This window comes from Halyomorpha halys, unplaced genomic scaffold (genome assembly GCF_000696795.3).
Source record: "Halyomorpha halys isolate HHAL.00 unplaced genomic scaffold, Hhal_1.1 Scaffold2.1, whole genome shotgun sequence".
Taxonomy (NCBI): Eukaryota; Metazoa; Arthropoda; class Insecta; order Hemiptera; family Pentatomidae; genus Halyomorpha; species Halyomorpha halys.
In genome coordinates, this window is record NW_027111560.1 from 1,424,616 (window position 1) to 1,437,937 (window position 13,322).

The following is a 13,322-nucleotide window of genomic DNA, read 5'->3' on the forward strand; positions in this document are numbered from 1 at the left end:
GTTGATATCAAATCAAATGATACTTATACAGTTGATATCAAGTCAAATAACATTTATACTGTTGCCTTGAATGAAGGCATTCCTTCTTCACAGAAATAATGCGGGTGAGAGTATAAATATTATATAATTAAATTATCCTATTATTGTGCAAATTAATTAACTTCAGTTCAAATTTAAAACTAGTACAGTCTTTGAAACGGAATATGTAATTTACTATAATTTATAGTAGACCCCTCTTATCTGGCATTACTGAGTTGAATATGAAACTGATAATGAAATTCCTAGATTAAAACATTAGTAATATAAAAGAGTCAAAACTCAAAAAGAGATAAATATTAATTGTTAGGATGGAATTGGAAGATTCCTCTAAAATACTAGGAAACAACTAACTAATGTTTTGCCAACTCAGGCAATCTCAGAAAGAATATACAAAATCATATAACTCCAGGCCCTATATAGCACGTCTTAAAATCTGGTTTGTTTGTTTTGGTTTAATGGCGTAAAACATCGCTGGTCATCAATGCTATTTATTTCTTATTTAATTTTGATTACATTTGTTTTATTTTTTTTTTTGTTTTACCGACGGTATATTTGTGCCGGTAAATCTTTTGATCTTAAAAACTGAAATATTGATTTTATTGTTTTATCATTATCACTTAGAGTTTTTGAAATATCCAGATTTAATCCTAAGGTATTGGGTTGTGACATAAAACATTCAGATTAACAAGCCTGGAAGATGCGGTTAATTCTCAAATTACTGTTACAATATTGACGGAGGTGTTTGTTAAGAGATAAGATAGGAGTGAATGAGCCTCCTCTATATGGCATTTTCAGCTGGAGGTACCTCAGGGTTTGATGTCCTTTTAATAATTTATAGTTTAGTCCTTGGGCTTTCGTTCCACAAAGATTACCATCTATCTTTGATTTCTTTTACGAAGGGGTTTGCTCATTTCTGATCAAGTTAAAATTTTTGTATCCCATCCTAGGAGCTTGGGATGCTTCTCTTACAGCTCGATTGGCCAGTTCATTCCCTGTGATTCCTTAAAATCTGTTGCGTGTATTATCATATATCATACATACACATATCAGCCAACTTTAAGATAAAATTAATGTTTGTTAATTTCAAAGCAACAATTTCTATATTATTTGGGAAGGTAAAACTTTCTCTAACCACATATTTTAGATATAGGAAGGTATGAGAAAGTAAACTCTATTGTTGACTATTGTCATAACAACTATGGATACATGAAAATATTTTATTTATCCTTTAGTTAATAATCAAATTCTTTCCTTTTTTTTATATTTATCCATTTTTAATTACTGTTAAAAATAATAGATGGTTGATTATTTCAATTTAACAGAATTGAGAATACTTCGGGGGAGGGGGGGGATGTTTTTGGAAAATTCGGCACCTAAGCCCTCTAACATTATTTTAATGAGGATAAGACTTAGATTATATTAAAGACGACTAAATTGTACATTGATATGCTCTGTCTAAGCCAAATGGTTATAGCGTTGTAGGAGAAAACAGTAAAAAAAGAATTAAATTGATTATACAAAATGGCACTTTCGGTAAGTAGATTTTAGCCAAAAAGTTGCATCCTACCTTCAATATGTAATTTTTATTTTTTACCTTTTCTGTTTTACTGAGCAAGACTGTTCATGGACACACAAAAATACTCACTGACCATTTTGGAAAATTAGTTTATTTGAACTTTAAATTGTATATTTATATCAAAAACTAAGGTTCAAAATTAGTACTACAAAATACTTCCCCATACTATATATTTCATATATAGGTCAGGGAAAGGAAAAATACACATAAATACAATATGGCGTAAAACATCACTGGTCTATCAATGCCATTTTTTATTTATTTTTGCTTACATTTTATTTTATTTTTTGTCTGTTCAATGTTATATTTCTGACAGTAAATCTTGTGCTTTTAAAAATTGAAATACTAATTTTATTGTTTCATCATAGTCTCTAAGGGTTTTTGAAATATCCAGGTTTAATCCTAAGCTATTGAGGTGTGAAATGAAATATCACCATTCCAGCTAATTATCAAATTGTTGTTACAATATTGACATTTTAGAGGCATTTGTTTTGAGATAAGATAGGAGTGAGTGAGCCTGAGTAGACAAAACATAAACTGTAATTAAATCAAAATACATAAAATAATCTATAAATATTATATATCCATAAATTTATTAGTTTCAAATAAAATTTGATATTTAATTAGGGACCACGCAAATTAACAGAATGCTAGATAAGGGAGTAGATAATGACAAAAAAAAACACTAAAATTATGAAGTGTCTTTTATGACAGTATTATCACCAATAATTAAATAATTAACATTTCTTAAAAATAAAAAAAAATATATCATAAACCTTTTGCATATTAGCAACGCGAGATATTAAAATAAAAAGTTTTAAAAGAAATTACATTAAATCAACCTTACACCAATACAAAATACTTTTTGGCTTCCATATTAGTAATATTAGACCTGAAAAAAATAAATAAATAAAAATAATTAAGAAGGATAAAAAAGTTGGACCTAAATGAATGAAGTCATCATAAAGCTATTTGTGGCTATGCTAGAGATAAAACGAATAGAGTGGAAATTATTTAATTTAAAAATCAATAAATTTCAGAATTTAATTTAACATTAGAATGGGAATAAAGACATCTTTCAGAATAAAAACAAACTCCTCAAAAACCATTGAAGTACCTTTGGTTGAGCCATTGTGACATAACTAATTATTGCGGTTTCTTCGACTTGTTTTTGGCGACCATGCAATTTTCAATTATCTTCTTAAACGTAAAGAGGTAACATACAGCTACGACTCTGAATGCGCTCATTAAAAATAACTGAAAAATAAAAAACAAAGTAAAAACCGTTATAAATATAATTCATTGGTGATTCTCATGAAAAAAAAAAATGTTGAGTTTACAGAAAAGTTAATTTTGAAGGTAAAGATTTGTATTTGTCAAAAAATATGCCATACTATTCCTCTCAACAGCAAAACCTTACCTTGAAAATAATTAGTTAGTTCATTTTTTAATGAAAAATTTAAAATCCCAAATGTGAACTTACATCAAAGAAATGGTATAAAAGTTTCATGACTAGAGACCGCACTTAATAAACAAAAAAAACTGTAAGAGAAACCTTTCCTGACTTACTGTACACTTTGAAGCCAAGAATTAGATTTTTCACTTTTTTAGCTCTAGTGGGTAAGTCCACAGTTCAGATTTTTTTTTTTTTATAAAGAGCCATTATTTAAATAATATAAATTACCTGAAGTAATAGCCGATCTGAATGACAAAAATTCTAAAAAAGATACAGTTCACAAAATATCTAATGAAATATTTTCATTCAGATCATCCTTTTTCTGAGAATCACCCTTATCTGAGTAAATTATTAAATATAGCACATTTTCATTAATTTTTTATTACCTCACTCATAAGTTGTAGGACTGTTCTGCATGGTGACATTCCAGTAGTCAATGTTAGAACCATAAATCCGTCAGCACCAACAGTACTAGCGAACATACCAGCCTGAATAAAAAAAAAAAAAAAAATAATAAAACATATAATCGAAACAAACAAACAAAACTTTACTGATCAATTACCTATTAATAGAATATTAGATGCCAATGTTCAACAACTAACTGATAACTATTTAATAGTCTTTTCGATTGCCAACACTTATTATCAATTATATAGCAATTATCCTCTACTATAATTCATAGGTATAACTGAATTTATCATCAGTAATTAGCAATAACACACATAAGCTTATTATAAATATATAAAATATTTATAATAAGCTTATAACGCAAATCATTAATCAATACTTAATTCAAGTTGTAACACATGAAATACTTATAAAATTGAAGAAAACTTTTAACTAACTGTGACTTATCAGTATTTCCATTCAATACTTAATTCAAGTTGTAACACATGAAATACTTTTAAAATTGAAGAAAACTTTTAACTAACTGTGACTTATCAGTATTTCCATACTTTTGTCAATATTTATGTAGAAAACATTAATATTGGTCATTTTTTAAAACTTATTACTATTACTTTAATTTTCACTTCTTATACTCTAAAATTGTCAAAATATGAGTCGATTTAATATATTATTAGGTTATTAGTAATTGAATTAAAAACTATCAAGTTTGTAAACTTTTTAAATGTTAAAAGTAAATATATGTATATATAGTTGACCGTAAAAATTGATATATAGGAAGATGGCCAAGGTTGCGGTCAAAGGAAAACAAAAATAGTTGAAAACTATTTTTGTTTCTCCTTTGACTGCAACCCTGACCATCTTCCTATATATTAAAAGTAAATAATTCGTGTTCCTATGATTTTTATCAGCGTTCATCAATAATAGTTATTTTACATGATAATAATAAATAAAAACAGAACCTTAAATAAATCAGTTCTTATTTAAGAAAAATTATATAAAATAACCATGCACCCAATAGGCTTTATAGGACGCAGTGCTTATTGACATAAAAAAATATATATAAAATATATAATACTCTCTGCATTAAAAAAATAAAATTTTGATAAAACTTGTTTGAAGTTTTCTACTCAAAGCCCTTTAACTTTACAACCATAACACAAATTTTTGAAAACAAGCATGAGAAAAAATTAATTTTATCATTGTAGGAAGATGGTCTGAGTGGTGGTCGAGAGACGTGATGAAGCCCTACAAAATAGGGCGAAATGTCATTTACTAATTTATGTATATAATACTAATAAATGATATATTAATATATAATGATAATACTACTATACAATAATAATAAATGATGTTTACTACGGTTTTTTTTCCCCACCAGAACCATCTTATTACAATCATCACATACAGTCAATTCATTATCTTCCAATATGCATTTTATGGTAAACTGAGCATATGATCATTTGAAAGGTATAAGGTAAGTGTGTTTATAAAGATGCTACATGTTCTTTCAATAGATATAATGTTGGATAATAGAATAAAAGTTAACTTGTAAAACTTGTTATTTAATATCTACAAAGTAGATATAAAGTAACTTATACATATAAGTTATAAATAACTTATATATATAAGATATAAAGTAGTAACTATATACAGGCTTAAAAACTAATCAGTAATTATTTTTGAACATAAAAATATAGCAAGAGACAATTAAGAAAGAAAAAATACTTTCATTTGTATAGATTTTTAACCATAATGCAGTACACTGTAAGAAGAGATCAAGCAGTTCTTTCTGAGACTTCATGAAGACAAGGTGTATGTCTTTGTAAGAAAATTATTTACAGTAAAATCTAGTGCGTTATTTTTAATGTTTGCAAAATTCATTAAATGTTAATTACGATAAATAGACAATATGAATAAACAGTAAACTATATTAAATGAGATCATCATCGAACAGAAAAATATTAAAGCCAATGTAAGTAAAATTTTGAAGCAGAAGTAATTAAGAGGAATTAATATAAAGAATTCATCTCATCCAGCAGTGAACTTCAATCAAGAACTAATGACAAAGTATTTTTATCATTTAATTTATTAATATAGAAGTAATAAAAAAACTTGTAATTAGATACACTTATTATGTTAAAGTTACCATAGCAAACTTTTAATATAATGTTTCAATAGTAGCCATAGTAATAATAAAAAAATCTTGTAATTAGATACACTTATTATGTTAAAGTTACCATAGCAAACTTTTAATATAATGTTTCCATAGTAACCATAGTAATAATAAAAAAACCATTACTATTTGTTAGGATACTAAATATTTTGATGATTTATGATAATTATTTATAAATAATAAAATGTATAACTTCTCACCAAAGCATCTCGGAACATTTGGCCAGCAACAACTTCAGGTTGGAAGAGCCCAGCAGCTTGGCAGATCAATTTTGTCTCTTTAGGCTTACCCTGATTTTCTACAGCAAACCCTGGGGTGTCTGTATCCGGAGGATAGGCTATAGTGATTTTAATACCATAAGTTTGAACCTGAATAAAACGAAAAAAATTAATTTTAGAACAATAGTAATTACAAATAATTTTATATACTACTAAAATACCAAGAAACTATTTCAATAATATTGTAGGAGGATAGTGCAGGTGGCGGTCAATAAAGGTATCAAAATAGTAAAAGAGAACTATTTATTGTAAACCAACATTTCGCCCCACTTTGCAGGGCAGTCAGAATGGAGTACTGGGATCGACTAATTCCAATACTCCATTCTGACTGCCCGGCAAAGTGGAGCGAAACGTTAGTTTACAATAAATAGTTCTCTTTTACTATTTGATACCTTTATTGACCGCCACCCGGACAATCCTCCTACAATCTACGTCATACAGTCAACTATCTTCTGTCAATATTTCAATAATAGTTTAGTTTCACTTGTCTCTCTAGTTGGGAAATAATGGATTACATAGATATCCCCATAAATTAACTTACTTACTTTTAAATTTCTTTTTTTTTTTTTAATAATCTAGAAACAAAGTTTTCAATTGCGAAAAGCTTCTTTTCACATCAAATGAAGTAACTGGAGATATTTAAAAATTTGTGAAATTTCCGAAGGGATTAATGTGTTTAATATTTCTAAATTTCCATTTTCATCTTCCTTTCTCTCATTAAGGATTCTAAGAGGCTTATTTTTTGTTCTGTTGTAAAATTGAATAACCTGGATTTTAGTTTTTTAAATTTTGTTGCTTCCTTCTTTGATCTAACCTGAGGATGGTTCAAGTGAAATTAGAGTATTGGCTCAGAATTAGTTTTGGGAACAGTAGGCCTTTTTTTTTTTTTTTTTTTTTTTTTTTAAGTTTTCACAAAGTACTGAAATTATTTTTTATTTATTCTCATTTGCTTTTTTTATTATTTTAGGAGGTGAATACGAAAATTTTGAATGATGTTTGGATCAAATGAACAAAAATTTAACTGCTGTATGGGGGAATAATGTTTAATATAAATTGTATATCTAATATTGTACTAAGCAATTGTATATTATAAATTTAAAAATTGTATCATTAGTGAGGCTTATATATTGAAAACGTTAGCAAATATAACTTTTTAGAACATACTCCACCTTTTCTGGTATATATTATATTTAAATATTTATAACAAATAATTAAATAAAGATCCAAAATCACACACAATGTTCAATCAGAAATTTTCATAGTAAAGAAATACGCTTTAGAAGTGAAAACAAGTAAAAGTAAATTTATCCTTCTTTCAGTACCTCCATTTGAAGAGCTTCTGCGAAGCCACGTAATGCAAATTTTGAGGCGCTGTAAGCTGTTAAGCCATAAATACCAATTAGCCCACTCTGAGATGATACAAAAATAATGTGCCCTTCACCTCTTGATTTCATTCCTTCAATTACTGCTCTGGTGGTCATAATACTCCCAAGACAATTCAGATCATGTAGTTTCTAAAAAAAAAAAAAAAAAAAAAGAAAGAAAAAAATCATTATTTAACAATTATATTCATTGGTTTAAATAAATGAAAAAACCTAATTCTTTTATACCCGAATGTCTGAAGGGGAAATATCTTCAAGTTTCCCACAAATCGCCATTCCAGCACAATTAAACAGCATAAAAATTGGACCACCTTCTTGCTCAATTGAATGCATGGCTTTCTCTATTTCCTCATAATTATTAGTTGATAAGTCCACTAAAAATAATAATGATAAAAATAAATTTGATTAATAAAGATAAATATCAATCAGAATTAAAGGAAACATACATGAAGCAGTAAAAACTCTCTGGGTAGAATATATACAATGCTGGATAATATCTCTTTTTGTGTTATTGAGCTTTTGCTCATCGCGAGCAATTATTGTTACATTTGCACCTCTTTGAATGGCTTCAACTGCTAAACATTTACCGATACCACTGGACCCACCAGTGATCTGTAATGGTAAAGTTATTGCCATTAGTTTTTAAAATGAATTACAATGAAAACTAGGATGATGAAAAAATTAAGAACCCACCACTACATGTTTATTTTTTAAATCAAAAACTGACATCTTTTTATAGCGATATCTCTCAATTATTATAGCAACAATACAGCACAAAGTTAACATTAACATAGAACCATAGAAAAGCATAGATACTGTAGAATCCATAAATTCACTATACCACGGCATTTTCGCAAATACAGTTAAACTAATTGATTAATATGTAAAAAATAAATTATTGCAGAGGGGTGTTTATTTTAAAACATTAAGTTTAATAAAAGAATCTTAAATCAAACAAAGTACAAAATTGTTAGGGCACCCCAAAGCAATCGTAGATCAGTAATGATTCAGTCAAAGACCGGTAACAATAATGTAGTACTATAAATCGACTGATTTTACAATTATGAAGAGATCAATAATTTAGTTACCGAGCCTACTATGCTGAGATAAAATAACAACGATTAAAATGTATCATAAAAGCGATCCCTTTATATATATATATAAGGGTGGGTGTAGGCATAATTTCAATGTAAAAACAAGGAACAGTTGATTTTTGGAGTGGATTCTTTAGATACTGGAAAGCATTTTTGGTAAGTAATGACGAGTCGTGGGATTCTTCCAGGACCAGGCAATAATGCCATGTAACATATTTCACAGGATTCTAGGTTTCTGGTTATGACTTGACGCTTCTCCAGGTGTCATTTACATACCAGAACGATACTCGGATACTGGCATGTTGTATACCAGATACTAGCCCAATACCAGGTAATGACGAACTATGGGCTACCAGCTACCAAAAAATGCATCCACGTAACGGGCACCCGAGCAAAACTAGCCATAGCAAAATGTTTAGGGCTCTTGTTTATAGACGTTCCTAAGGAATATCTCTCTAAAGGCTTTTTTTAACACACGCCCTTAGTTTCCCTTAACACTTTTTTTATTTGAAGAAATTTCATAGGAACTATTTCTACCTTAACAAGGGAAGGGGTAAATGAGCGTTATAAACGATATATATACATTTTTTTCTAAAAAACAAAACAAAAAGGTGATGTGAACCTTAATTAAGAACTGAAACACACTAAATTGACTGATAAATGTCATCATAAAACTTTTTAAAAGCTACTTAATTCAAATAATGAACTAAAGATCCCCCCCCCCCCGTCCCACTACAACCCATGAAAGGTCATGGGCTCAGTACTTTGTAAAGTACAACTGTTTCTAGACATTGGTCTAGAACTTTGGCACAACTATTGAGTTGTGCAGGGTGTTTTTGTCAGAAAGCATGCTCAATCACCAAGTTTTTCCTCCTATTAAGATTAGCCACTTTTTATAGGCTGGGTTCATATCCCTGTGGGGTCACTGGATCCCTAAGTCAATTCAGGGTTGATGCAACAGAATAAATGATTATCTACTACAGCTGGTCTTGAACTCAGGCCCAAGATACAATGCATTACTCAATGTGAAAAACTCTTGACCCCTATTAGTATTAATGCATAAGATGATGTGGTGGCTTAGCCCACTGAGGCATGAGTCCTAGTCTCCAGATCAGGCATGGTGTGGGTTCGATTCCGGCCTCAGGCAATTGGTTCTCTGCTAAGGGAAATATGCTCTACGTTCTAAAAGAGAAAGTTTTCCCTTAGATAAGAACAAAGAACTACATCCACTTCAAAGAATTCATGTGAGTGGGGAAGAAAATTACTTCAGACAGGATGGAGTGGAAAATAATAACTTGTCAAAGTAAAACTATCTGTTTTATCCTGGATTTTCTATCCTAGGAAGTTTTTTTATTCTTTTTATTAATTTATTATTAAAGAGACAGATGAATGTATCAGTTGTGAATGATATTATTTAAATAATGTGTTAAAAATTTTAATTAAGCGAATATATGAGAAAATTTAAAAAATAAATGGATATACTTAAGAAATGAGGTAAAATAGATCATTATGTTTTAATTGTATACATACAAAATTATTGATAATTGTAGGAATATTAGTACTTGAAGATGGGAAACTGGAAACGTTCAACAAACAAATACAGAATACTAATAATATTCTAAAGGAAATTTATTTTATTACGTGTATTGTATTATTTTACAGGCAACAGACCCCAAGAACAACTTCTTAAATTTCATATATGGTTAACTACATCCGTACCATTAAACATAACCTAGTCTAGTAAAACTGACTAAGTATACAAATAATAGAAACTAAATATAATATAATAAAGAAAATAGAATATAAAAAAGAAAAAGGAAAGTGAAAGACAAATTAAAACAAACATATATATTTGGTACAAACAGTTTCTTAAAAAGTAGGTATTTCTAAAAATTCAAGATTTATACAGTTAGTGAGAAACTTATATACATTACATGATCACTTTACAAAAATGTTATGATGTTTTAGAATTCATTTACAATATTCAAATTATTTTTCTATTTCAATTAATTAGTTGCACGTACAATTAAATAAGATTTTTCACATACTCGTGTCAAATTGTAGACGCTTAGGAAGTATCGCTGAAAAACAATTTGCTCATTATTAATATATTTGTGATAGAAAGAAAAAAATAAACAAGCAAGTTTAGGTTTGCCACATCCATCACAAAGTTGATCTTAACACCTGAAAGCAACTTGATCATGACTTAAGTTATTACATCTATAAAAGAATACTGTTTAGGTAAAAAAAGGACTAAAGTCGATATATACCAATCTTGTGTTTAGGCAATTTGTTAATTCGGAAATGTGGGAGTCATAAAAAAAAATAAGACCAATGTCCTAATCTAACTGGATTACAATTTTCAAAGTGCCAATGTCAAATCTACAATACAATAAAATTGTATTTAAATTAAATTGGAAATTTATTGTATTTAGTTTACAGTTATTATTTGAAAGAAGAAAAAAAAAAGTATCTTTGTTAAATAATATACATTAGTGTTTATATATCCAATAATGGATTGATAAGTATGCTGAGTGTTTCAGCAACCTGATATATTTGGGCAGCATTGCCGAATAAAGCATTTCACTCTATTGAAAAAAAAAAAAAATTAATGTGGTGCATTCATCCACAAAATTTTCACTTAACAGCATACTTCTAGTTCAAATTATTCCGTTAGTACATTCAGTCTCATAAAGTAGAAAGGTGTACATTTCATTTTATCGCCCTTAGTCGTATATGTTACTCCCTATAATAAACATTTTTTTAAAAAATTGATATCATGAAACCCATTAAGTTAAGTGAGTGCCTGCTTCAGGATATTATCAAGGAGCCTTTCCTGAAGGTAATAAAAATTATGAAAATTGAATTAATCGAATTTCATTTTCAAAACATTGTGTAAGAAGCAATTTTCAGTAAATTGTGCAAGTAGCACTGTCTTGGAGCAATGTGCTATCTCAGTTTTGCTCATCTCTTTTTTAAAGTATTGTGATCGCAGGGGATATTCCTTGGTTTGTAAGAAATAGCCAATTGCATCGGGAATTACAAATGGAATCAACAGAAGACTATATCAAAAAATGGTTCATAAAATTCCATTCCCAGTTACCAACAGTCAAAGGAGCAGTGACTTACAACTTGGGAAACCCAACCTCATCCAGGAGACTGAAGTCTAGGCTGTTGCAGGACATCCTGTTATAAGTTATATATTTATCAATTTTATTTTATTTTCCTCTTTGCCTTTTTCTCAAATTAACTTTTTTTTCCATTAGAAGTCAATTATTTATTTTATTAAATTCATGTATGTCAATGTTTTTGTGATTAACTTTTCTTTTTCTCTCTTCTTAAGAATTATAATTTCTATCTATTTATTCTATCTTAAATAGTTAGGGTTGTCTTTTTCACGAGACTATACCCCCTCTCCCCCCATAATCAATTGTTAAAAAAAGAAAAGAAATGTAACTGTTATATAAACCATGTAAGGCCCACCAGGCCGATCTGGTATTGAATAAAAATATATATTATTATTAGTATTGTGAGATACACTATATTTTATCTAGTCTGCATTTATGTGATATTATATTTTTCTGTCATGAAGAAATAAATTTTTCTATTGGAGAAATGACAAAACAATAAGATTAAAAGAATTATAATAATAATAAACAAATTCCTTTATACTAACCACCAGTTTGTGACTCAATGAGTTTTCGTTTCGATCCTGGTTTAGCTAACGTAGGTACAAGGCTACTAGGCAAAGGAAGCAGAGATCCGGGGGAAGGAGCTGGTTTATTACTGAAAAAAACAAATTAAAAATAACATATCAATTGAAGTATAAATAAAAATAATATGCAAAATAAAAAAAAAAAAAACTTGATATTATATTATCTATCTAATTTCATCTAAAGCAACAAACCTTTAAATTATTAAATAAAAAACAGGGAAAGCATTAAAATATTTTATAAAAAAAATTTATTATAATAGCTTTATTATTGATTTAGATTTTTCATCTCAGTTTCTCTTATTATTTTAAAAATTACGTACTTCTCCTTTTAACATGTAGGTTAGAAAGGTTCATGTAGAAGTGAAACTCAAAAAATCACGTGTGTGGATATTTTGAATTCTAAAGGAAAATCTTAATGATAGAGAAAGATACCTTAGAGTCCCACGTAACTGAATCTGCAGATTAATCAGCGATAAAAAGAAAACAAGTGAAGTCCTAAGAAAGCACAAAGTATGGTATAGCAAAACAAAATAACAGACACTGCAATTACTATTAAAAAAGTTGAAGATTATTTGTACACATTAATTGAATCATACATAAAAAGAATTTTTTAAAAATTACATATCCTTTTTCATAAACATTAAATTGTTTTAATTTGAATATAAATTACACTAATAATAATTACTTGGTTAAAAATGTGAAATATGTAAATTTTCCAATGTGCTTATTTTAATGTAATTTCATTAAAATTAGAAAAATGTACATCTTTTTTTTTATTAGGAATAACTGCAAAATTTAACCTGTGAGATAAAGGACACATTTGCCTTTAATGATCTAATTAGATTTATTGAAATAATTTAATCAAGAAAAATCTGAAAAAATTAAAATATTATAGGAAGATTATTGATTGACCGTGTGTAAAGATGAAAGGAATATGGTCCGGGTGCGGTCAAGAAAAACTCAAATAGAAGAAATATACTATTTTAACGAGCCAACGTTTCGCCCCACGTTGCACCAAATTATTAAAAACACCCTTATCACCAAGCTTAAAACACCCTTATCACCAAATTATTAACGTTGCTAAAAACCTTATCAAACGATCCTTTTCTCTTTCTGACCCTCAATACCACCAGACCAACATACAACGTATTAAACAGATTCTATTTAACAACAATTTTCCTCCTAAAATTATTAACAAACT

General features: G+C 28.4%; 2 protein-coding genes across 2 annotated transcripts in view; both read right to left on the reverse strand.

Moving 5' to 3' along the window:
• Positions 1–606: 606 nt before the first annotated feature.
• Positions 607–8,315, reverse strand: Kdsr (3-ketodihydrosphingosine reductase). The gene is made up of 8 exons (XM_014419539.2): positions 8,006–8,315; positions 7,759–7,924; positions 7,541–7,686; positions 7,253–7,444; positions 5,853–6,020; positions 3,458–3,559; positions 2,733–2,872; positions 607–2,507 (listed from the first exon to the last, which is right to left on the reverse strand). The coding sequence occupies exons 1-7, from the start codon at positions 8,159–8,161 to the stop codon at positions 2,762–2,764; spliced, it is 1,041 nt and encodes a 346-aa protein (XP_014275025.1). The 5' UTR covers positions 8,162–8,315; the 3' UTR covers positions 607–2,507; positions 2,733–2,761.
• Positions 8,316–10,239: 1,924 nt separating this feature from the next.
• Positions 10,240–13,322, reverse strand: part of Cdk7 (Cyclin-dependent kinase 7) — an 8,824-nt gene continuing 5,741 nt past the window's right edge. The window contains exons 8-9 of the mRNA XM_014423276.3: positions 12,083–12,192; positions 10,240–10,487 (exon numbers count right to left, since the gene is read on the reverse strand). Coding sequence (XP_014278762.1) covers positions 10,447–10,487; positions 12,083–12,192 — 151 coding nt within the window. The 3' untranslated portion in view covers positions 10,240–10,446. The remainder of the gene's footprint in view (positions 10,488–12,082; positions 12,193–13,322) is intronic.

Coding starts and splice junctions, on each gene's coding strand:
- Kdsr (XM_014419539.2), bottom strand. CDS start 8,161: ATGCCGTGGTATAGTGAATTTATGGATTCTACAGTATCTATGCTTTTC. Junction 7,445..7,540: donor TTTCCCCTTCAGACATTCGG/GTATAAAAGAAT, acceptor TTTTTTTTTTAG/AAACTACATGATCTGAATTG. Junction 2,873..3,457: donor TCCTACAACTTATGAGTGAG/GTAATAAAAAAT, acceptor TTTATTTTTCAG/TTATTTTTAATGAGCGCATT.